The sequence below is a fragment of the Sus scrofa genome, chromosome 9, assembly GCF_054392235.1.
Source record: "Sus scrofa isolate SSC_HxYL_T2T_F1_AM1 chromosome 9, Sscrofa_HxYL_maternal_Yorkshire_Landrace_v2.0, whole genome shotgun sequence".
Taxonomy (NCBI): Eukaryota; Metazoa; Chordata; class Mammalia; order Artiodactyla; family Suidae; genus Sus; species Sus scrofa.
This window is the reverse complement of record NC_139391.1, coordinates 129,187,820-129,211,677: the sequence shown is the minus strand read 5'-3', so window position 1 is coordinate 129,211,677 and position 23,858 is coordinate 129,187,820. Positions and strand designations below refer to the sequence as shown.

General features: G+C 44.9%; 1 protein-coding gene across 3 annotated transcripts in view; it reads right to left on the bottom strand.

The window, feature by feature from the left end:
• The window catches only part of LAMC1 (laminin subunit gamma 1), a 122,873-nt gene that overhangs the window by 18,767 nt on the left and 80,248 nt on the right, over window positions 1–23,858 (bottom strand). For 2 of the 3 annotated variants that reach the window (XR_014814289.1, NM_001271715.1), the window contains 16 exon segments: window positions 22,943–23,073; window positions 20,509–20,675; window positions 17,392–17,580; window positions 16,448–16,565; window positions 15,979–16,077; window positions 15,751–15,887; window positions 14,962–15,084; window positions 14,681–14,870; window positions 14,262–14,374; window positions 11,709–11,930; window positions 11,399–11,587; window positions 4,191–4,436; window positions 3,562–3,715; window positions 2,808–2,950; window positions 1,665–1,843; window positions 180–336 (listed from right to left, as the gene is read on the bottom strand). Coding sequence is in view for 1 of the 3 variants with exons in the window: in NM_001271715.1 (NP_001258644.1) it covers window positions 180–336; window positions 1,665–1,843; window positions 2,808–2,950; window positions 3,562–3,715; window positions 4,191–4,436; window positions 11,399–11,587; window positions 11,709–11,930; window positions 14,262–14,374; window positions 14,681–14,870; window positions 14,962–15,084; window positions 15,751–15,887; window positions 15,979–16,077; window positions 16,448–16,565; window positions 17,392–17,580; window positions 20,509–20,675; window positions 22,943–23,073 (2,557 nt within the window). In the remaining 2 variants the exon portion in view is untranslated. 3 annotated transcript variants of the gene reach the window in all.

The following is a 23,858-nucleotide window of genomic DNA, read 5'->3' as shown; positions in this document are numbered from 1 at the left end:
AACATTAAGTCAAAAGGTTCTTTTCCCTATGTTTTAAGAATAAAAAGATGCATATTCTAAACACAGTTTAAAAACTGAGAAAGAACTTAGAAAGCCATACTACTGAACCTTGAATTAGGGGGCGCATCTAAAGAGGAGACCACCTCACAGGAAACACCCGTTTGATCAATCGTGTGTACCTTTGACATCCTGGGCCTCTCGAAGGAGGTCGGTCACCTCTCGCTCTGCTTCCTTCAGTCTATCCTCAAAGGCTTGGTCCGTCACCATCTCATCCCCAGTTCCAAGGTTTGCAATGAGATTCTCTAATTCCTGGAGTTTTGCTCGATGGTCAGCGACCTAAACGGAACGAAGGAAGAAACGGGAAAGGCACGATGTGCAAACATCCCGGAAGAGCTCCACTGTACTTCCTGCAGAACCACCCTCAAAGGGCACTCTATGAACAGGCAGGCCTAACCACTCCATATATGCCCACTTGTAAAGAGATAACACGGGTAGTTTTTCCTCATCTATGTGGCTTCAAAAAAAAAAACTGTCCGGCTGATTTTTCCTTTGACTTCAAACTCTCCAAGCTGATGATTCTCCAGTTTTGACCCCTCGCCTGCGTTTGAGATTACCTTCCTGATGTCTCCGTGTGGCTCTCTGATAAGTATTCTCAACCTAACATCCCAAAATAGGAGTTCCCCTCGTGGCTCAGTGGTTAACGAACCCGACTAGCACCCATGAGGACATGGGTTCGGTCTGTGGCCCTGCTCAGTGGGTTAAGGATCCGGCACTGCCGTGACCTGTGATGGAGGTTGAAGATGCAGCCTGGATCGCCCACTGCTGTGGCTCTGGTGTAGGCCGGCAGCTACAGCTCTGATTCGACCCCTAGCCTGGGAACCTACACATGCCGTGGGTGCGGCTCTAAAGAGACAAAACAAACAAAATATTTTGATATTTTTTCTCTCAGTATGTATTCTCTGAGTCGTCTCCATCTCAATAATGCTCCACCTCAATGCTTCCAACTACCTTAAAAAAAAATAACACAACAAAAAAACCCCGAGCTCTATCCTTGATTCTTCTCTTTCCCTATCCTTGTCCTCCCCCGCCGAACACACATATTTACCCAATTCAATCTAGGCTTCCCCCTTTTCCCCACTCCTAACTGTCAATCCTCACACAGTAGAATTTTCTTAAAAAAATAAACCGGATTTCCTAACTTACAACTCTGCAGTGTGTTCCCACTGGATGTGGAATAAAATCTCAATTCCTGACTCTAGTCAACACGGTGAAACAGAAGCTGTCTCTACCAAACAAACCAGCAGATTCCAGACACCCCGCCCCGCTTCGAGGTCTTTGCACCCCACGTTCCCTCTGCCTGGAACAGCCTCCCCACCCCGACTCCTTTGGCTGGCTCCTTCTTATCCCTAAGATCTCACCTTAAGTGAGTTTCCACAGAGGCTTTAAACACAGTAGTTCTCCCCTGTTATGCTCTGTTTGCATTCTTTCCTGCCCCCATCTCAGTGAGTATTTCTTTAATTTTTATTATTTGCCTTCCAACTGGAACTCGAGTGTCTTTGAGAAGAGGGACTGTGTCTGTCTTGTTCCCCACTTTTTTCCCCTCTCAGGAAGTGCCCCTTCAACACCTGCTGAGTGAACGAACGCATGCACTGCTGACAGCTGACCTTATCCTTCACCAGCCGGTAACACGCGGGACATTCCTGGCAGCCAGGCCAAGACCGATTGTAGAAATAGTTCTCTTCGCACTGGTCACAGCGGTTCCCCACAAAGCCTTCTCTGCATTCACAGCGACCATCGTCTTTGCACTGGAGGGAAAGAGCCCCCTCGGGATGACAGTCACAGGCTGCAGAATAAAGGGAAAAGGGTACAGGATAAGAAAAAGAAGGAAACGTGCATTTTCTTTTAACTCAGACTGACATCGATAAGCCGACTGGACTACTGTTCTAAGTAGACACTTTGAGAAAAACAGGCTGATTTAGGAGAATTTAAATGGTTAAGTCTGCTTAGTAGAGAAGACAGACACTTTAAAACCCAAAGTAAATTTTAAAGTAAAATGAGCATCCTTTGGCGGAGGCACAGTTCAGGTGATTAAATAATTACAGAAATTAGTTTTGCGCACTTCGAGAATTCATCTCTCCCTGCATCTCTCCACTGCTTAATTTTTCTCTTACTAAGGAACGAGAAAGCCCACATGCCCATGCCGATTTTGGATTATTTTATAGTTTGTTTACTCACTTTGTTCTCTGAACAGAGCCAGTGACATGTTACATTCCACAGGAGAGATGAAGGAATTCAGAAAGCAAAACCCCAAACTGCTCCACGGCCTAATTCCAGGCGAGTGTTTATGCCAAGGAGCAGCAGATGTGGCCGTGTCACTGCACCAAAAGGGCCCCAAGGGCGGGAAGCAACTGCAGCGAGTAAGTCAACAAACTCATAGGAGCAGAATCCCTCGTTTCATTATCCGCACTAAGCATGTGATCAATTAAAACCTTTCATTAAGCCCGGGGGAAAGCTCGGTAATCAAAGGGCAATTATTCAGAAAAACGAAAGGCTAGAAAAAAGAAGACTCAGAAATACTATAAAAGAAGATGCAAATAGTGCGGCTGAGAAGAAACGAGTGAGGTTTCCAGCGCTCTGAGTTTTAGAAATGGTTAATATTCCTTGAGTAAAGCCTCTGGGATGCTCTGGGTACAGCTCTGACTGTGGGCTGTGTGGCCGGAGGGGAGGTGTCAGAGCGCTTTCAGGACTTAACACTTCTAACTGGAACTAGAGGGAACAGAGAGTTCTAAGCCACCAGCGCCCCTTACGTTTGCAGCCTTCAGGTCCAAACCCAAAGTGGTTGACCTCGCAGCGCTCACAGTGCTGGCCAGTGATGCCAGGCTGGCACTCACACTGGCCAGTGTGGACGTCACACTGTCCATTGGTGGAACCCAAGGCATGGCACTCACACCTGAAAATGAAACCCATGACATTTCTCAGGTAAGAAAGATGGAATTTAAGCAAACCTGTCTTTTTTTCTTTTGGCACAGGACTGATGTAGTTTGCATGAGAAAACAGAATGTTACGGGCTATTAAGACAAATGTTAAAGGTTACGAAGCCCCTCGGGTTCAAATCATTTTCATGAGTTCTATTCAGAAGCTCATTTTCTAACCCAACCCTCACAAAGACGGTTATCCCACTGCAGAAACCACTACCTGCCGCTCTCCGATCTGGCACCACACGGGCACTGAACAGAAGCTCTGCAGAGAGGAATTCCCACACCACTGCAACCCTAGACGGTCTGATTCTAAGCATTTCAGAAAGGACTGTGTAATTTGTATTTTTAAAAAAACGTTGCTTGTGTGACTCTGACACAGCTGGGGCCACTGCATTCCACTCTTTTCTCCCATTACTTCATTACAGCCCTCCAGCACTGCCTCCAAAGGGCGCCTTGCCCGTGACAGGCACGCAAATAATTCCTGAACAAAAGCCAAGACGACCATGAAATTTAACTTCTAAAAATTCATCTCTGACAATAAAGCAGCAAAGACTCCTGGTACCCGAGGCACCCGCCGTCTTACCTCTTGCAGCCCTGCCCGCTCTGCAGGTTGTAGAATCCAGGGTCACAAGCTCCGCAGTCCCGGCCGGTCACGTGAGGCAGACACTCGCACTGCCCGGTCACAGGGTTGCAGCTGCTCTGTTGCTTTACGGTCCCATAGGGGTTACAGTCACAGGCTATGACAGGAAGACGGGGACAGCAAAAGAGGCAAATCACCTACTCAGGTAAAAGCAATACAAATAGGTTCTTTAGACTTGCACATCCCAACACAGTAGCCACTGGTCACCTGTAGCGGCTACTGAGCACTTGAAATGCGGCTGGTCTGCATGCAGATGTGCTGAAAATGTGAAACACACACTAGATTTTGAAGATGTGGCGTGGAAAAAAAAATCATACATCTCAACAATTTCTTATTGATTACTTGTCGAGATGATAATACGTTACACATATGAGGTTAAGTAAAATCAATTTCACCTATTTATTTTACAGTGTCTACTAGAAAAATTTAAATTACATAAGTGGTTCACACTATAATTCTATTGAACAGTACTGTGGTAGACCAAGTAGCTGTAAATATTTAAAGAGGTTATGCAATGCATTCTCCGAATGAATGAGTTTAGCTGTGACAGAATTTGGCCAATGGCTGATCACCTTTGCATTTGTCTGCGGGATTGGGAGCCAGGGGGTTTCCAAAAAATCCGTCTTTGCACCGGTCACAATAGAAGCCAGCTGTGTTGTAGATGCACTTCAAGCATTCTCCCGTCAAGCGGTTGCAGTTTCCAACTGCATTGGGATCGATGTTGTCATTGCACTGGCACAGGCGGCAGAGCCTCACAGGGCCATTCCTACCCAGAGGGTCTCCAAAGTAGCCATCATCACAGAGCTCACATCTCTTACCTGGGGATGAGACAATTGGGTGTCATGAACAAAAGGTCTTTGACGTTTCCAGTGCTACTGTTACAAATAGTCTGGAGGAACCATCAGATGCAAGGGAACATGGTGCAGCAGATGTGGCACCAGCCTAGGAGAGCAGAGGACCTGGGCTGCAGTCCTGGCGTGGTGCTAGACCAACAGAGTAACCGTGGACACACCTCCACTCCGCTATTAGAAAGATAGCATCTGCTCTGCCTGCTTCACTTCGCTTGCTTTGAGGATGAACTGCAATCATGCACTCAGAGTGCTTTGTAAAGGAGTCCGGCTCAGGGTTTATTAACCCCTCCAGTCCCGAGGGCTGGCACATTCATCTATGTTTGGTTTTGTGGATACTATGAAGAAAATGAAGGATGACGCTTGATACCACAAATTTCTTAAACATCAGGGTGAGCAGGATCATGCTCTTAAAAAATAAAGGGCAGGAGTTCCCGTCGTGGCGCAGTGGTTAACGAATCCGACTAGGAACCATGAGGTTGTGGGTTCAGTCCCTGCCCTTGCTCAGTGGGTTAAGGATCTGGCGTTGCCGTGAGCTGTGGTGTAGGCTGCAGACGCGGCTAGGATCCTGCGTTGCTGTGGCTCTGGCGTAGGCCAGTGGCTCCAGCTCCGATTCGACCCCTAGCCTGGGAACCTCCATATGCCGCGGGAGCGGCCCAAGAAAAGGCAAAAAGACAAAAATAAATAAATAAATTTAAAAAAATAAAAAATAAAGGGCAGGGGCTACTCCTTGTTTGCGCAGTGTCAGCGGGCACAGGCGAGACCTGGGACGCCATCATGTGCTGCTTCTACTACAGCCAAGCCAACAGACAGGCTGAGCAATGTGCCCCCAGCCAAACAGCTGATTGGAAAAGAGTCAAAGGTGGAATTCAGGGCTCTTCCCGCCGTACTAAACTCACTACTCCTCACTCTTCCCACTTTCCCATCATTACCAGCTCACGGTGTATTCTTGGTATCTTTGGAGCCAAGTGGGCCTGAATTAGCCTAAACCCTTGGAAGGAACTGTTCATTTATCCATCTCACAGACAGAGAGCATCTAGCACATGTAGGCACGGTTCCGGGTTGTCAGGGTGGTGTGGTGAACAGGGTGGATGAGGTCTCTGCTCTGACAAAGCTTATGCTGCCGTTGGGGGAGACAGTCCGCAGATAGATAAATAAATAAAATCACCTCAGATAGGGACGTGCGTAACAACGTCAAACAAAACAGAAACCATGACAGAAGTGACAAGGTGAGGGCCACTATATACCTTGGGTGGTTAAAGAAAGCCTCTGTAAGAGGAGACGTTTGGGATGACAGTGGAAAGTCACGAGAAAAGGGCCATGATAATAACCAAGGGAAGAATGTTCCAGAAAAGCAAGATGGGCTTGTAGAAGCAGTAAGAGCCACCCATGTAAGCCACAGTAAGGAAAATGAGTTTAAGGTGCAGTGAGATGCTATTAGAGGGCCTATAAAGTGATGGGATCTGATTTTTACATTTTAAAAGGATTATTCTGGCTGCTCTATGGAGAATGGATTACAGGAGCACAGAGTGAAGCAGCGAGACAAGTCAGGAGGCTGTTTCAGGTGAGAGATGACAGTGGTGTAGACCTAGCTGGTGGCAGCTGAAGTGGCAAGATTAGTCAGGTTTGAGAGACAGTCAGTCACAAGGGCTGGCTGACTGCTCCAGAGAGAGGAATCAAAGATAAGCCTAAGGTTTTAGTCTGAGCAATTAGGTGGATGGCAGTGCTTTTATTGAGATGAACAAGATTGGGGAAGGAATAGGGTTAGGGCTGGAGAAGGCCAAACATCTGGCTTGGATTTGCTTCAATTTGAAATTCCCTTAGCCATCTGTATCAAGATCACAACCGAGAATATTTGACACATTCCAGTTAGCCAGACGTAAGGCGAGTTCATAAAGATACTATCCCCAGAAGGAAGGGGAGAATGGGGGGACATCACAAGGAGAACGTAGCTCCTGGCATAGAGACTGCTGGGCTCTGTAACCTCGGCCTCAGGGGTGGGTGCAGGGAGCAGTGACCAGAATCTGAGAATTTCTAATTTTATTAGAAAGAGCTGTTTGGAGAAAGCCACCTGCCAGGAGCTGAGAACTTTGATAAGGTCCCCAAACCACAAGGACCCTACAGAGAAGGGGCCTTGGAATGCACACTCTGCCTCTTCATCTCTCCGATCTCCTAGGTGCTTCCCAGCACCTGCACCCAGATGGAGGTGGCCGTTTGCAACAGGCCTCCTCAGGGTGGGGAAGGATAAAGAGTGCAGACGGTGGGGCAGAGGGAAGGCTTCCAGCCCACCAGTCAAGTGCGGGTGGCAAGTAGTAACTGGTGCTCAGGAGAATGAGGTCTGGGCTGAAGACACGGATTCTGCAGTTGTAAGCACAGAGGGGCTTTTGAAGCCTGAGGATGTGCTCACCTCAGAAGAGAAAATAAAGTTAACAAGAAAGCCTGGGGTTGAGAAAAAGAAGTGAGCAAACCCAGGAGGAGAGAAGAAGAGATGAATGAAGGAAAACCAAGGAGAGGGAGTGTCACAAAAAGCAAGAGGAGAAAACGTTTGGAGCAAAGTGAGGTGTCAATGGCGTCCAGTGTTGCCGAGAGTCAAGGTCAGATGAGGACTGCAAGCTGACCACTGCATCTGGCAAGCAGAAACCACTGATGAGAGGATATAAAATGCGTCTGGGGCTGGGGCAGGAGGCAAAGAAATAAGAGGTTAAGAGAGGATAGGAAGCTCGGGGCCCTTCTTGCCTCTGATGGAAAGAGTTTGCAGACCCTCGCCCAAGAGCCTTCTCCAGACTCGGACTAAGACAGCATTTCAGTTCTGCTTTTTCATCAGAGAGTCCGACTAGCCTAGATATGATCCATATTTAATATGTCTCAAAACCTTTGAGTAAAACAATTTAAAAATCTGCTAGCAAACCTAACACAGAGCTACATGATAGCCCATGAAATGCTCTTACCGCAGAACATCTTCCCCAGCCACCGCTAGTCTACCCCTTCGTCGCTGAGTACAGGTTCAAGTCTGGCTGTACCACTTACATGACTTTGGGCAAGTTACAGACTTCTTTTAGTCCTCTAAACGTCTTCTTGATTTTCCTTATTATCCCTCCTGCACTGGGAGAGGTGTCTTGCTTTCTTCCCCTTTGGCATTCCTGTGCGTGTTCCTTTACTGAACCAACCACACTGCATTAAAATGATCTGTGCTTTGCTCCACACTTTAAGACCTCAACGAGTAAGGACTATCCTTTACCCGTCGTCATATTCCCAAAGGCACGCACTCAACAATTTTGTTGAAAAAAAAGATATCATAGGATTGTTTTAAATACTAAATTACATACAGAAGCGTAGCCACACATGGAGATTTCAGGGACCACCATCAGTTTCTAAGTGAGGAACATCTTACTTTGTGTCTGCAAACTCTGTTCATTTATTCAATAAACATTTGTGTGCACTCAACAAATACACATGCCAAACACTATTCTGGGTGTTAGGGATATAAAAGCGAATAAAACAGACAGAAGTCCCTACTCTCAAGGAGCTCCAGCTGGGGGTGGACGGGGGAAGATAGGCAATAAACAAATAAATACACATAAAAATATCAAGTAGCTACAAAGTGCTGTGAAAAGAAGTAAGGCAGCACATAGGAAAGTAAAGAGTGATGGCCTTATTTTTTACAGGGTCTGTGCTGTTTTCATGCAGACCTCTACATCCTAATTAGCATCCTTAAGAACTGCTAGAGAGCAATCCCTTCAAGCCAGGTGACTGATAACTCACAAAACAAATACCGTTGACCCTTGATGAACGCGGGGGTTGACGGAACCCCTCTGCACAGCCAGAAATCTGCATATAATTTATAGCTGGCCAGCCTCCTAACCCTGTTCCTCTGTATTTGTGATCCCCCACCCATGGATTCAGGCAACCATGGACTGCAGCACTGAGGCATTTCCTACTGAAAAGATCTGTATACACGTTAACTTGTGCAGTTCCAACCCGCGCTGTTCAAAGGTCGACTGGCCTGTTTCACAAACCTTTGGTGAGAAACATCTGATTAGTGAACACGTTTATGACATTTTCTGAGATGTTACTCCAGCTCTCCATAAGCATCCCGGTTTCATTTTACCACTTGTAATATTTAATGCAGACATGAGAACCACCCCACCACGCTTAACGGTTTAGCGGCAGGATCCTCGGTGAAACCACAGAGTGGACAGAGAAGTCTCTCATCAAAACATTCTATGAAGTACTTCTGAGAGTAGGCACTGCCCGTGGGAGACGTCCCACTGTGCTGTGGCAGCAGAGAGAAGGGTCCTGAGAATCGGGGGCAGAAGGGCAGGGAGGGTTCACTGAGAAAACCATCCCGGGGAAGTTTCAACCCAACCCCACAGAAGAGACGGGAGGTGGCTGAGGAAGTGCGATCTGGGCAGGAGAGGCAGGGAAGCGCTCTAACGAAAGAGAAGAGCATGTGGCTGGCCAGCTGCGGGCACAAGAAGCCCAGGAGGGCTGGAGCAGAGGGCATGGTGCTGCGGCGGGGGCGAGGGAAACGAGGCTGGAGACATCTGCATGCAAGAGACTCTGTGGGGCCGCTGTTTAAAAAATAGGAGAAAAATGTCAAAAACACGAAATTCTACACTAACTTCCACTCTTTATTTTCTCAACTACCTTAAGCAAAGGACTGGCCCTCTCTGTGTGGCACTGCCCTTGCACTGGGCAGTGGAGTCAAGGGGGAAGGGGAAGGCAGGTGGCGTGTTTCAAGGTTGCCCCACAACTAAAAGAATGTTCTGAAGAGAGAGGAGACATAGAGATTATGAGCTCAATGTTTTGGCTTGTTTACTTATATTCATGCTCTGTAGCATGATCTTTTGAACAGAGAGCCTGTGATGGAGTCGAAGGCTGTATCAGAAGCCTGACCGGAACCTCTCCATTACGTGGAGGCTAAAATCCACGGAAGAAAGGGAGTGGTCACCAGTGAGCCGCAGTCTCCTCGGTCAGTCAGCCCAGGCAGCTCCTAGAGATATATAAATATCTATCTATCTATCTATATATATATATATATATATATATATATATAAAACTAGATCTTTCCTAGCCTCTTTATGTGTGTATGTGTGTGTATATGTGTGTAGGTGTGTATATATGTGTGTAGGTGTGTATATATGTGTGTAGGTGTGTATATGTGTGTGTGTGTGTGTGTGTATATATGTGTGTATATGTGTATATATGTATATATGTGTGTATGTGTGTATATATGTGTGTATGTGTGTATATATGTGTGTAGTTGCGTATGTGTGTATGTATGTGTGTAGGTGTGTATATGTGTGTATATATGTGTGTAGGTGTGTATGTGTGTATATGTGTGTGTGTATATATGTGTGTATCTGTGTATATATATGTGTAGGTGTGTATATATGTGTGTAGGTGTGTATATATGTGTATATGTGTGTGTATGTATGTGTGTATGTGTGTGTATATGTGTGTATATGTGTATACACATACATATACATACATACATACATACACATTTTGCTTTTTAGGGCCACACTTGCAGCATATGGAAGTTACCAGGCCAGGGGTCCAATCGGAGCTACAGCTGCTGGCCTACACCACAGCCACAGCATCGGGGGATCTGAGCCCCGTCTGTGACCTACACCACAACTCACGGCAATGTCAGATCCTTAACCCACTGAGCAAGGCCAGGGATCGAACCTGCATCCTCATAGATATTAGATTCATTTCTGCTGTGCCGCAACGGGAACTCCCTAATTCCTATTATTGAACTCTGTGGACCACGTACTATGTTGGGTACTCCTAATCCTGATTGGAATTTAAAAAAAAAATTTTTTTGTCTTTTTAGGGCTGCCTCTACGGCATATTTCCCAGGCCAGAGGTTGAATAGGATCTACAGCTCCTGCCCTACACCACATCCATAGCAACATGGGATACAAGCCGCATCTGCAACCTACACCACAGCTTCCCCCATCCCAGATCCATAACCCACTGAGCAGGGCCAGGGACTGAACCCAAGTCCTCATGGATACTAGCCAGGTTCATTACCGCTGAGCCACAACAGGAACTCCAAGTTTAACACTCTTATCAAAAAGAAAGAAGCTCAGAGAATGGGAACAAAGATCTATCCAAAACCATAAAAATATTTTTTCCCCCAACTAAATGTGATGGCCTCTGATATACTGAAAGGACTGTTTAGAGAAAAAAAAATTTAAAGAATTTTAAAATTACCACTTTACATCAAGAATCCCAGGCAGCCTCAAAACTAAAAACCAAGTTTTGATTCTCATCTTATAAGGGAGAGTATACTGTGGTGATCATTGTTGGAGCCAGAATGCCTGGGTTGAAATTCCAGCTCCTCCAATGACTAGCCATGCAGCCTTGGATGTGTAAATTAGTGTACCAGGGGCTCAGTTTTCTTGGCTGTGACCTGGGGATAATACAAGGAGCTACCTCAGAGTGTTGTGAGGATTTGTGAGGCAGTACATGTTAAAGTGCTTAGAGGAGTTCCCATAGTGGGTCAGTGGGTTAAGAACCCTACATACTGTCTGCGAGGAGGCAGGTTCCATTCCTAACCTCACTCAGTGGGTTAAAGATCCAGCACTGCAGCAAGCTGCGGCATAAGTTGCAGATGCAGCTCAGATCCGGTGGTGCTGTAGTTCCAACGCAACCCCTAGCCTGGGAACTTCCATATGCTGCAGGTGCAGCCATATAAATGAACGAATGAATGAATGAATGAATGAAGAAATAAACGAGCAAACCACCTGGCCATTAATACGTTAGCTATTGTTAGGATCTGGTATGCATTTTCTGAATCTGTGATAAGCCTGTCTCCTACCAAACTTCCGCCTACTGGGAAAACTCATGGAAGCAAACAAGAAAATCCCAAACCCTCCAAAACCCTTCTTCCCAAGGTGTTTTTACGGAAAGCGCAGACTTACCGGTGGTACCAGTAGGACAGTTGGTGCACACCACCTCCTGTGTCTTAGGGACAACAGCACAACTGGAGCCCCCAGGACATGGACAGGGCTGGCAATCAGAGGAGGTGCCCACGGTGGAATCGCCATAGTACCCGTCACTACACTTCTCACAGTGGGGCCCGGCTGTGTTGTCTCTGCAGTTACAAACACCTATTTGGAGAGCAGGTGTGAGCAAACAGGTGAGTGTGAAAGCAAATGAGACCAAGGGCATTTCCTCCCCACCCGCCAGAGAGAATTCAGGCCGAGCAGCCCCCAAAGACCATCCTCTCACCTGTCTCGGGGTCACAGGTCTCACTGTGCCCATTGCAGGTACAAAGCACGCAAGGACTGTATGGCCCAAGACTCGGAGTTTCTCTTCTGTAACCTGAGAGGCACATCTCACAAAACTGCCCTCCGTATCCCACGGGACAGGTGCAGGATTCCACCCAGGTTGCAGGGACCCCAGGCCCAGGACGAGCGCTCGCCAGGGTGACATCATCCAAATAGCCAGCACCTGTGTGTGGTGTGGAAAAGCAGATCACTGAACTGGCTTCCGTTTTCCAAAAGCTCACGAAAAGTCAATAATGCTAGAGAGTAACCAGACCACAAATTTCAGAGACAATCAACCATTAGTTTAATTTATCTACTGGAGATGATAACTAGAAAATAGCATTTAGAACAGTCATGTGGTACCTGGTGCTAAGTATCCGGAATGTAGTAGAGTGAACATGTTTTTTTATTTATTTTACTTCTTTATTTTTTTTGCTTTTTAGGGCCGCACGCACAGCACATGGAGGTTCCCAGGCTACGGGTCAAATCAGAGCTGCAGCTTGCTGGCCTACAGCACAGCCACAGCCACAGCCACAGCCACAGCCACAGCAGATCTGAGCCTCGTCTGTGACCTACACCATAGCTCAGGGCAATGCCAGATCCTTAACCCACTGAGAGAGGCCAGGGATCGAACCTGCAACCTCATGGTTCCTAGTCAGATTCGTTTCCACTGAGCCACGATGGGAACTCCGAACATGTATTTTTTTTTAAACACAGACACACACGTGTGTGGACATTCAGATTTGCTGGATTTTACAGTTCTGCCAATCGCCAATGTGAAAAATGAAAAGCAGGGGGCAACAATCTGGGGCCAGAGAAGATAAAAATAAGAATATGGGAATAAGAAGAGGTTGAATCTGTAGCCATTAAGCCATGATTGTTCTTTTGCCACAGAAGCAGGCAATGATGGTAGAATTCAAGCAAGGACAAGACGGCAGGGAGAGCACCTGTCGACTGCAACTCGTCGCAGTTTATTTTGCATAAAACTGCAAAAATAAGTAAACTAGCTCTAATAATCAGGACTGCTTTGACAAATACGGAATTATCCCAAAGCTATCATGCCATCTATCGCAATGCTTTCCTGTTTCCAGAAGAAAATAAAAGCAGAGAAGGCCTTATACTAGCTTAGCCCAGAGGTTCATCCAAACTACAAGTGCACAAGAGAGGCTCAGCAGCAGAAAGGTCCTATGGTAGACGCAATTTTGGTTACATCATCATATTTCCCTTTAATGTCCATTCCACTCCCGTCTCTTGCAGTCTTGTCTTTCAAGAGCATTTTCCCATGCTATGAAACATCACTTGCTGTTTATGTAATTCTTAGAAACTGACAACCAGAAGCTAAAGGGCATCTCTTCTACTACTGCCTTGAACTTAGTTAACTTTTAATAGATTTATTGGTTTTTTTCCAACAATTAGATCATGAGATACATCTTCCTTGTTAATGTGCTTCCTACTCCAAACATGAAGTCTCCCCATCCTAAAAGCACTCTTCCTTCACTTGTCCCGACTTCCAAATTATAGTCCATGCCTTTCCCTCGCCTCAGTGCTGAACTTCTTGAAAGAATATCCTTTATTTTAAGCTTGAAATTTACTTAACGTAACTTCAGTGTCAACACTTCTTTATAAAAAAAGTCCTTATCAATGATTCTTTAGTGACCTCCAAACCAAAATCCAATGGGACTATCTTTCCAATCCTGTTAATTGTTCCTTTTCCTTAAAACTCTTTTTCTCTTTTGACTTTCAGGCCATGGTCCTTCAATAACTGTTTCCAGGATTGCATCTTCTTTTCTCTATACTTTTGGTCCTATTTCCAAGTTGAGAAGTTATTGCCTATACACTTGCAACCCTCTGATTCTAGATCTCCAGTTCCAGCTTCTTCCTAAGCCATATCCACATTTCCAATGACTTATAAAACCTTTTCTTCTGGATATTTGAGAATCTCAAAATCATCCAAACTGCTGATGCCACTTCCAACACCATACCACCACTCTGATTCCTATTCCCCAGAAGGCTTTACCTTCCTACAGAAACAAGTCCTCATTAAAAAAAAATTTAGAGGAAAAAAATTTTACAGGCACACTTAAAAACAGCTTTGTTTATCTAAAATGATAACAAATGCTCAATCAGTAATTTTTAACTTTTCATAATTTAGCCAATTTAGTTAAAAGGGCTTGATAATTACACAGCAAGAAATAAAAAGAAGTGAAGGTTAAGTGCCATGAGCCAGTAGAATTATATTTGAGGTTCTCAGAAGAATCTAATTATATATAATGCAACTTCAACAGGCTTAGTCATTATGAAAGAATACTATTGACTAATTTTGGCTAATTTTCTCCAGGTCCTTAAAAGTACTTTAAAATACATTATTTTCTTACACAATTACGTGTAATGAGGAAGTTTATACCACTTCTTTGGGATCAGTGTTATAGTATTAGGACTTTCAAGGTAAACTTTTGATTATGGATCCCTCTACCTAATTACCTTCTTCAACGAGTCTCTTTAAATTATAACTTACTTCTTTCACTGTATGTCCCACGGATCTTGAGAGAGGTCAAATTGTTTAGGAGTTTCTGAAATTCAAAAGGGGTAAGAGTAGGCCTCCAAGGGTAATCTGTTGCTTCGTGGAGCCTAGAGAAAAAGGAAGAGGCACATTAACCTCTGTAAGGACAATTCTGGGTGCTGAGAAAGCTCTTCTTATTCACTTATGCCACCCGCAATGCATTGCTCTGCCAATCTAACCAGTCAGAAATGAGTCTGTTGACAGCACAACTGGAAAGGGTCCAGGTACACAAAGGGAAGCTTCCCTTTTGCAAAGTCACCTTGAGAGCCCAGAGGTTTGTCTTCAATACATACCTTGAAGCCTGATGAGCTTAGATAAAGAAACCACTTCTAGAATTGTGGTCAAGTCATATTTTACAAACAAAACTGTCTTACCTGAAGACGTATTTCACAGTGGTCTCACTGGGATAGGAATTGCCCTGAGCGATCAAGGGCACAGCCACTCTTAAGCCAGCTCCCTCTAGCACCAGATCTTCTGCAGACAGGCGAGTGTCTCGCCTGTCCACGCGAAAGGAGAAGGAGAGGTTCTGACCATAGCTCAACACCTGCTTGCCCAAGAATTTTGCTGGAAAGCAGACACAAGGGAGAGCAAGAACGTGAGAGGACGAATAAACAGGAGCACACAACAAGCCAGACCGCTTCCGAGCCTTACTTACCAGGAGCAATGAAGTACCTAGGAAAGTAGCTATCTGAGATGACGGCGATATCCTGCCTCTCAGAGGACCACTCGAGTGATGCTTCAGAGCCATCCCTTTGTTCTGCTCGCCACCCATCCTCATCTGCAAGCAGAGGATGAAAGCACAAGGGCCGTTATCTTGTAAACACCCTGAATTCGGGTTCTTTATATACCACAAACTATATAGAAAGTAATCAATAAAAGTTTTTGAATAAATGGAGGCCACAACAGCATATATATATATATGTTATATCCCTTAAGCTATATTTTGCTTTTATTTTATATAACATTCATTTCTCGGTACTTTGGTACCTTCTAAAACCACTTATATATGTCTTCATTTAATTAAAAAGCCAAACAAAAATCATTGGTAAAGTGCTGATACCATGGAAAACTCATCAAAGAGTTACATTTTTCTTTCTTTTTTTTTTTTTTTGTTTTTTTGTTCGTTTGTTTTTTAGGGCCACACCTGCAGCATATGGAAGTTCCCAGGCTAGTAGTCAAATCGGAGCTACAGCTGCCGGCCTACACCACAGCCACAGCAACACTGGATCTGAGCTGCATCTGCGACCTACACCACAGCTCACGGCAATACCGGATCCCCGACCCACTGAGCAAGGCCAGGGCTCGAACCTCCGTCCTCACGGATACTAGTCGGATTCATTTCTGCTCCACCACAACAGGAGCTCCCAAGAGCTACTAAATTTTTTTTTTAATACTGTAAGTCTAATCTCACAATTCTAGGGGCCAGAGGAAAGGTCTACTTTACCAATCTGAAAGGTGGACGTTATAGAATAAACACTGTAGCCAAGAGCATTTGTACAGACAGAGGAATGCCCAAAGCAGAAGCAGGGTGTGCAACCCCTAGGATTAGATGATTCCAGGTTAAAAAATCCAGGTTTGCATCTGAAAGAGATTAAGATACAATCAGCTATTTTTTGTATTTGAAATATGAAAACCGAGAAGACAGGATAAAACTAAAGAAAGAATCCGATACCTCTCACAATTGAAGCCTTCGACATTGTCTTTGCAAACACATCTTCCTGTTTCAACATTACATTCATCTGTGCTGCCAGAAGGATTACAAGAGCATGGCCTATTGGATGGAGAATGGAGTAAAACCATGAAATAAGAGAAAGGATAAAGAAATTCTGCTCAAAGTCAATTTTCGTTTTCCATGTTATTAGACCTTTTAAAAAAGGAATACATAAAAAGTGAATCCTACAGTCACTTTTATAGTTGGATTCGGTTTCAATCAAGGATACCCATCGCATTTAGACATTGAAGACTCTGCTTAATCTCTGTACGAGACAATGTTGGATCATCGTTACAGTTAGAAGCCTTAAATCTTGATGACAATTATTGCAGGGCTCAATGTTTAAACTGCTGTTGATAAGCCATAAGATCTAGTATGAAGAATCGACTACCTTTTAAGGGGGGTTCTGCTTCCTTCAAAAAAATCTCACCTGCATCCAGCCTCAGTGAGAGAATGGTACCCAGGCTGGCAACGGTCACACTTGTCCCCCATCACTCCTGGCTTACAGCTACATCGGCCGTAGCTGTCACACTGTGTGCTGAGAGAACCTGAAATTTAAAGTGCTCCTTGTCAACCACCAGATGTGTAAGCAAAATTAATGTCTCAAAGAAAGAAAAGTGGTAACTAAAAACAATGCCTAAAAAACAGTATGTACATTGGCTTTCAATAACTAAATGATTACCAAGAGAATAAAGACCAAATTTCGAATCAGAACTCTCTCAAAATCATACCCCTCTAAACAATCACATTTAAACTTTCCAGACATACACTCTAAAATGAATCTACTTGGCAGTTGTAGAAAAACACTAACAGATCACTCTACCCAATGATAAGCCACACACAAAATCAGTCCCTAGTCTCTGAATAAGCACAGGCTCCTTATGGCCCGTGTCTAGAATTTAAGGATATACAGGCACGAATAACAAAAATAAAGTTCCAACTCTTGATAAAGGAGACCAGGCTAAGAGCGCTCTGCTTCTCTGAACAAATACCAACATGCTGAAAAAGTTCAGCCCTCCAAGGAGGTTAGACTAAACAAAATCATTAACAAGGAAGGATTCACGAAGCGGCTAAGCTTTTTTACAATCAAAGTTCAAATGATCTCTACGATCTCGTTGCTAATTATTTACAAAACCATTACTCAGGCCAACCCCACACTTTTATACACACCAGAAAATCATCTGAAAGCTCAACCTGCTTAGAGAGAGTGGAGGCAGATCCTGAATCATTTGTACGGTACAACAGTGTACCCTCCTCCTTATTTAACCTTTGCGAATCCCTAGGAAACGACGCCTTATTTTCTGGGGGCACAGGGAACACTTATTTCGTCTTCCAGTCCGTCAGGGTAAAAGCCAGAGCCTCCCCGTCACTTACCAACAGGACTACAGTGGCAGGGAGAGCAGGCCTCCCTGTTCCCAAGGCGGAAGTAATTCTCCCGGCACCTCTCGCAGTTGGGGCCATCCGTGTTATCCTGGCAGTTGGTACAGTGGCCACCGTGGCCCGTGGAACGGTAGAGTTCAGGGTCAAAGTAGCACTCCTGCGATCGGCCATTGCAGTCACAGGCTGTTGGCCAAAACAGCGAGTTAGATCAGATCCATATTTCTCTATAAATAGCATTTTAAAAGATTCAAGGAAAACCAAACCCGTAATCCCCCACATCTCTGTGTCAGACAGGTGGTGGGAGAATAAGAAAGACCACCAGAGGTACTGTTCATTAAAAAACAAAAAACAGGGCGTTCCTGACATGGCGCAGCGGAAACGAATCTGACTAGGAACCCTGAGGTTGCAGGTTTGATCCCTGGCGTCACTCAGTGGGTTAAGGATCTGGAGTTGCCGTGAGCTGTGGTGTAGGTCGCAGACACGGCTCGGATCTAGCATTGCTGTGGCTCTGGTGTAGGCCAGCGGCCATAACTCTGATTAGACCCCTAGCCTGGGAACCTCCACGTGCCTCAGGTGAGGCCTTAAAAAGACAAAAGACAAAAAAAAAAACCCAAAAAACCACTATGTCTGTCAATAAGGGATTTACACAGCCAGGTTATCTGCATACTAAGAAATGGTCATTCTTATCAAAAATAGCACCATCGTAAAATATAAGTAATCCTCTACGGAGAAAGGAATCTCCAGATAGGTGTACATATACAAGTAAAAGCCAAGTCCAATTACAATTTCTCTGAGTCTTGAGCCTTTACTCTAATACTAAGTCCAATCACAAGGGGCCAATCACAGGCTTCAATTTACCTTAACTTTTCACGGCTCAGACAACTCAATATATTAGATTCTAACTTTCAAGATGCCAGATTACTTGCATACCCAGACTGGGGTGATCTGAGACATGTGGGCTAAAATCGGTACCTCTGTAGACGGAGGCAGAACTGAAGAGAAATCTAGATGCGCTAGATGCGTCCATCTACTGGGAAGCCACAGGGCCAAATGGCTCCTGTGGTCAGTAAATAGATTCCCTATGGGGGCACAACCAGATGTTAAGAACAAGTATCTGCAGTCATTGAAAATCCTTATTATATCTACATTAAGATGATTTTCTCCAAATTTTTGATTCTGCCCCCAAATACAGACAGTATTTTGAACATGGAATAAAATTTTATTTGATTTCAGATAGAGCAGGAAGTCGTTTTTAAAAATATTTGAATGTACCTGTTTTTTCTCCTCCCTTTCTTTACTGTCACTTCTTTTATAGAATTATACTTGAGAACTTTCTAGAAATTTGAATCACGACATCAAGAACCCGAGCTGAGTTAAGTAACTGTGAAAGCTCCCTTTCCTTTCCTCAGTAGCTCCTTCTCTTCCCTCAAGCCTCCCTAGATTTATCCTGCAGTTGCTTCACATCCAAGCATCCTGGTGCTTGGAGACTATGAGGCAGAACAACCCCCACGTCTACACTGTCCTAATCCATCACTAAAGTGGACATGGGGGCCGCCTCATTGCCAGCTGGTAAGAGAAGGCGGCTGTCATTTCTCTTCCCTGGTGCCAGCACCCTGACAAGACGAGTACAATCACACCTCCAAAAACTTCATTCTTTGAGGGGTCATGACACTGAAGGACCAAAGAGGAAAACAACCTGACGTAGCTCCTTATCAACGTCTGCTACCTACTGTCCCCAACTTATCTGCTAAGGAGAAGCTGGCAATAATGCTACACCTGATTTTCTCATAATGCCCCTGGAGAGACTCAAATTATGACGTCATTAGGCAGATTACTTTTCAAACACATGCGTAAATTTATTTAAATGTCACCTCTTAGGAGGATTTCACTTCTCTTTTATCAGCCTTTATCACGTCACTTCCAACAAGGATATTACGGGTCAGGAAAAGAACTAGAGAGGTTCAAGTGATTAAGAATGCCAGAGGCGGCTATAAAATGCATTTGGAAATCAGGAGTTTGCTGAGAAAAGATAAGGTAAGACAATCCGCTGTAGCTAATGGAAAAAGTTGTGAGTCACAACATTGGTCCTTGCTCAAGGTTTCTGCCGATAATTCCTGAAAGTTCAGAATGTTGTCCTTCTTCTTCTCTTTATTACCAAGACATTATAATAAGGAATATTTATTTGGACCTAAGAAAATTATAACTGCTCTAAAAGTTTTAAAGTCCTTGACAAATCGTGATGACACAGTTTCATGATTTTTCTTCTGAGATTCTTTTCTCTATCTCTTCAAAATCAACCAAGACATGAAGGAATAAACAAGGTATAATCTTTTTCATCTTCCCTTTTCCTAAGAATATTAGGATCTACTCTTCTTCCCAAAGCCAACCACCTCTGCATGAGGGAAGTGGGGAAATTTTCCCCATTGTGCTCTTTAGTGAGGTAAAGAAAAGATAATTTTGCTAAGTAATCTTTTTTTTTTCTTTTGGCCTATGGAAGTTCCCGGGCCAGGGGTAGCTGAGGTCTACACCACAGCCATGGCCACAGCAGATTCTTAACCCACTGAGCCTGGCCAGGGATCAAACCTACATCCTCACAGAGACAACGTTGGGTCCATAACCTGTTGAGCCGCAATGGGAACTCCTGATAAATACTCTTGCGACTGGCAGTCTTCGTCTAGAACGTGTCACACCTGACACGTGTTGATCAATAACCCTGGCTGCTTGAGTAAAGGAGCATCAGTAGGAAGACTACTTAAAAGGTAACAGAGACAAGACTAGAGAAACCATCTTTGGGAGTGGGCTACACTGGACCAGCATTCAGAGCTGCACACAAGGCCACAGCTTGGAGATACTGCTCCCGTCCTGCTACGTGTGTTCAGGAAGGAAACGTAAAACCAGCACAGCTTATGTTTCCGGCCAACGGCCCGCATCGGATTTTCCTTTGACGTGCATACAACTTATCGTCTTAGGTGCTCAGATTATGGAAAGAGCACTGCCTTCCCAACTTTTCCTTGATTCGCGGAGGAATCAAAGGAAGTCCCCCATCCCTTCTCCCACCTCTGCAAGTCCTTGAGACAATTTAACAGACGGGGACACCCGGGGGGCACTCACGCAGGCATTCGCTGGCGCTCTCGGCAGTCGCCCGCCTCCACGGCCGGTCGTTGAAGAAAGGAAGACACTTTTCACAGTCTACACCGTAAGTGTTGTGTTTGCAGTTACACACCAGCTTGTCAAATTCGTTCTTCACGCACTCGCTTGCATGTCCGTTACATTTACACCTGAGAAGAGAGCAGATGCTCAAAAGGATGAAACAGCTAGAGAGCCCCCAGACGAACGCAGCCAAAGGATATCCACAGAGAACTAAGATCAACCTCGGCATGTGTCTGAGTTTACCATTCAAAACGGTTAGCTGAGGAACTGAGCAAGATGTGTAAGGGCTGTGTGTCTCCAGATATAAAGAAAAAGTAAAGAAGACAAGAACAAGGTAGCTTTATTTAGGAGGGAATGGGGCATTGACCGGACAGGAGAAGAAAGTCCTCAACAATTTCTGAGGACATCTGTAGGACCGTTTCCTGAAGCGACACGTGCGTGTCTCAAGTGGCAGCCAAGTGCAGTGGTTAAGAAAAGCATGGCCAGGGAGTTCCCATCGCGGCGCAGTGGAAACGAATCCGACTAGGAACCATGAGGTTGCGGGTTCGATCCCTGGCCTTGCTCAGTGGGTTAAGGATCCGGCATTGCTGTGAGCTGTGGTGTAGCTCATAGACACGGCTCGGATCCCACGTTGCTGTGGCTGTGGCACAGGCTGGCAGCTATAGTTCCGATTAGACCCCTAGCCTGGGAACTTCCATATGCCATGGGTGCAGCCCTAAAAAGCCAAAAGAAGGAAGGAAGGAAGGAAGGAAGGAAGAAAGAAGAAGAAGAAGATAAGATGGCTAGGCTGCATGGATTTGAAACCCTGCCCTGTGACTTACCAATGTAACTTAACCTCTGTGCCTTATCTGTAAAACAGGGGTGATGATAAACTATTTCTCAGGGTTACTGAGAAGATGAAGAGGTTACTATGTTTACGTGCCCAGGACCAGTGGGTGTATAACAAGGCAGTGTCAGCTGATACCTGCCATAATGATTTTAAAGAACCCTGATTGAAGGCAGTGAGAGACATACCACACCACCAGATGGATCTCTGGGAGACTGATATTCCCTCGGGTTGTTTGGGGTGAGACTCCTTGAAGGATCTGCTGGATGTGGGCACTACCACAAACTAAGGACTCCCTGAAATCCCCATGAATGCTGCACACGCTCTGGTGCACTGCCCTCCTCTCACTTGCTGCTGCAGACACAGCAATCATTCTACCACCACAACTGACACGCTGACAGCGCACCAGCATGGATCCCACATTTACTTCTCTGGCTCATCTCTTTCTCCCAAGCACCTGTCCTTGGCTGCTGCACGAATGGAGATGTCCTCCACGACCTAAAACTTTACCTTCTGCAACTAAACTTATCATCTCCCCAAAGGAGCTCATCGTCTCCATTTACCTTGTTAATGGTACTACTATTCTCATCACTAAACCTTCCACGTCATCTGCAACTAAAATCCTGATCATTCTTCCTTCACAAGATGCACTTAAATGCTCCTTTCCCATTCTACTGTCACCACCCCAGTGTCAGGTATTTGTCCCCTAATACCTAGATGACAGCACCATATCAGGCATATAAATTCTCTCCATCATATCCTACTTGTACCTTGCCTGCAGCTAATCTTCCCAACCCACTGCTTTGATGCCACCGTTCTATTTGAAAACATCTATGATGTTTCACTGGTTACAGGTTCCACCACCTTGCACTAAGCATCAGGAACACTGTGTGCAAAAATAGTATTTCTGCTCTTGAGACCTCACAGTCTAATACAAAGGGAGGTTAAGTCCAAGATTCTTGGCCCGGCTGGTCTCCAACATCCAGAATCTCTCTCTGGTTTACAACCCTACACATTCACATAAGATTTTCCTTAAGTCAAAAAGCTTGAGACTCTTTCAACTCTTCCAAGTTTCGCTCATGACATGTCCATCCCCCCACAGCCAAGCCCCATCCTCCCTCCTTATATAAACTCCACCTATTCTTTAAGGCCCAGCTTAGATTTCACTTGCCTCTCCAGCCTGACAGTCTTGTAAGCATTCCCTGACACAGGGCATCTTTTTCGCTAAAATGTGTGCCTGTACTAGCATCTACTGTTTCACATGTTCATACCTTGCTGTCCTGTTCACCTGCAGGATCCCAGAAAGTCAGGTCCTTCTCAGCAGGTGAACGTCAGTGTTACGCTTCCTCAGTAGCTTCACTGGGCCTACCACTGAACTTTGCGCTTAAATGCTCAGTACGAATTCACTACTGTGTTGATCTGACAAGGTTTTCTAAAAACGAATCACTCTGTTTCCAGGATAAGGAGACCTGACAACGTTACTAATATCACTGGAAACAAGTTGCTACACTCACTTCCACGCCAAAGCTCCAACTAATCACTTTCAAGGTTATTTAATGGCTTACTCACCTACCACCCACAGCAAAATCGGAGATTGCATAGTAATAGGATTTGAGAACTTTGGGGTCATTAAACACTTCATCTCCAAAAGTGTTCAGGCGATTAAGAGTTACTCTGATGTCAGTGGCAGTTACCCACTCCTGTCAGAAAACAAAAACACAGGAAAAGATAAGTAAAGGCACTGAAGAGGAGAGACACAGTGTGACAAAAACCTAAACAGTTCATCCAGCTGGTCACATATCCTTTTTTGGCATTAAATCTATTATAATTCTCAAAGACTCTTTTAATTTCCTGATATTTTTCTCCTTGAGTCTTCCTTTCTTTGGTCTAAGTTGTTAGTTTACCACTCAGAGTCCCCCAAGGCAGGAATAATTAATATTAATTAATATAATTAATAGTTTCCTCACAAGGCTGCAGAGAAGCTTAGATGAAGCACACCTTTCAATGCTTAGCATACATTAGGTAATCAATACACATACTGCATCTCTTCACCCTGTACCCACACCCTGTACCCTCTCCTGTTAAGAGAAGCCAGCACATAATGCCATCTGCAGCAACACGGATGCAACTGGAGATTCTCCTATTAAGTGAACCAAGTCAAGAGGAAGACAAATACCATGAGATATTACCTACATGTCGGATCTAAAATATGGCACAAATGACCCTATCTACAAACAGAAACAGTCTCAGACATAGAGAACAGGCTTATGGTTGCCAAGGGGGAGGGGAGGGAGTGGGATGGACTGGGAGTCTGGGGTTAGATGCAAACTATTACACCCAGAATGGATAAGCAATGAGGTCCTGCACACAGAACTATGTCCTGTCTCTTGGTATAGACCATGATGGGGGGATGATATGAGAAAAAGCGTGTGTGTGTGTGTGTGTGTGTGTGTGTGTGTGTGTGTGTGTGTATGTATGAATATGA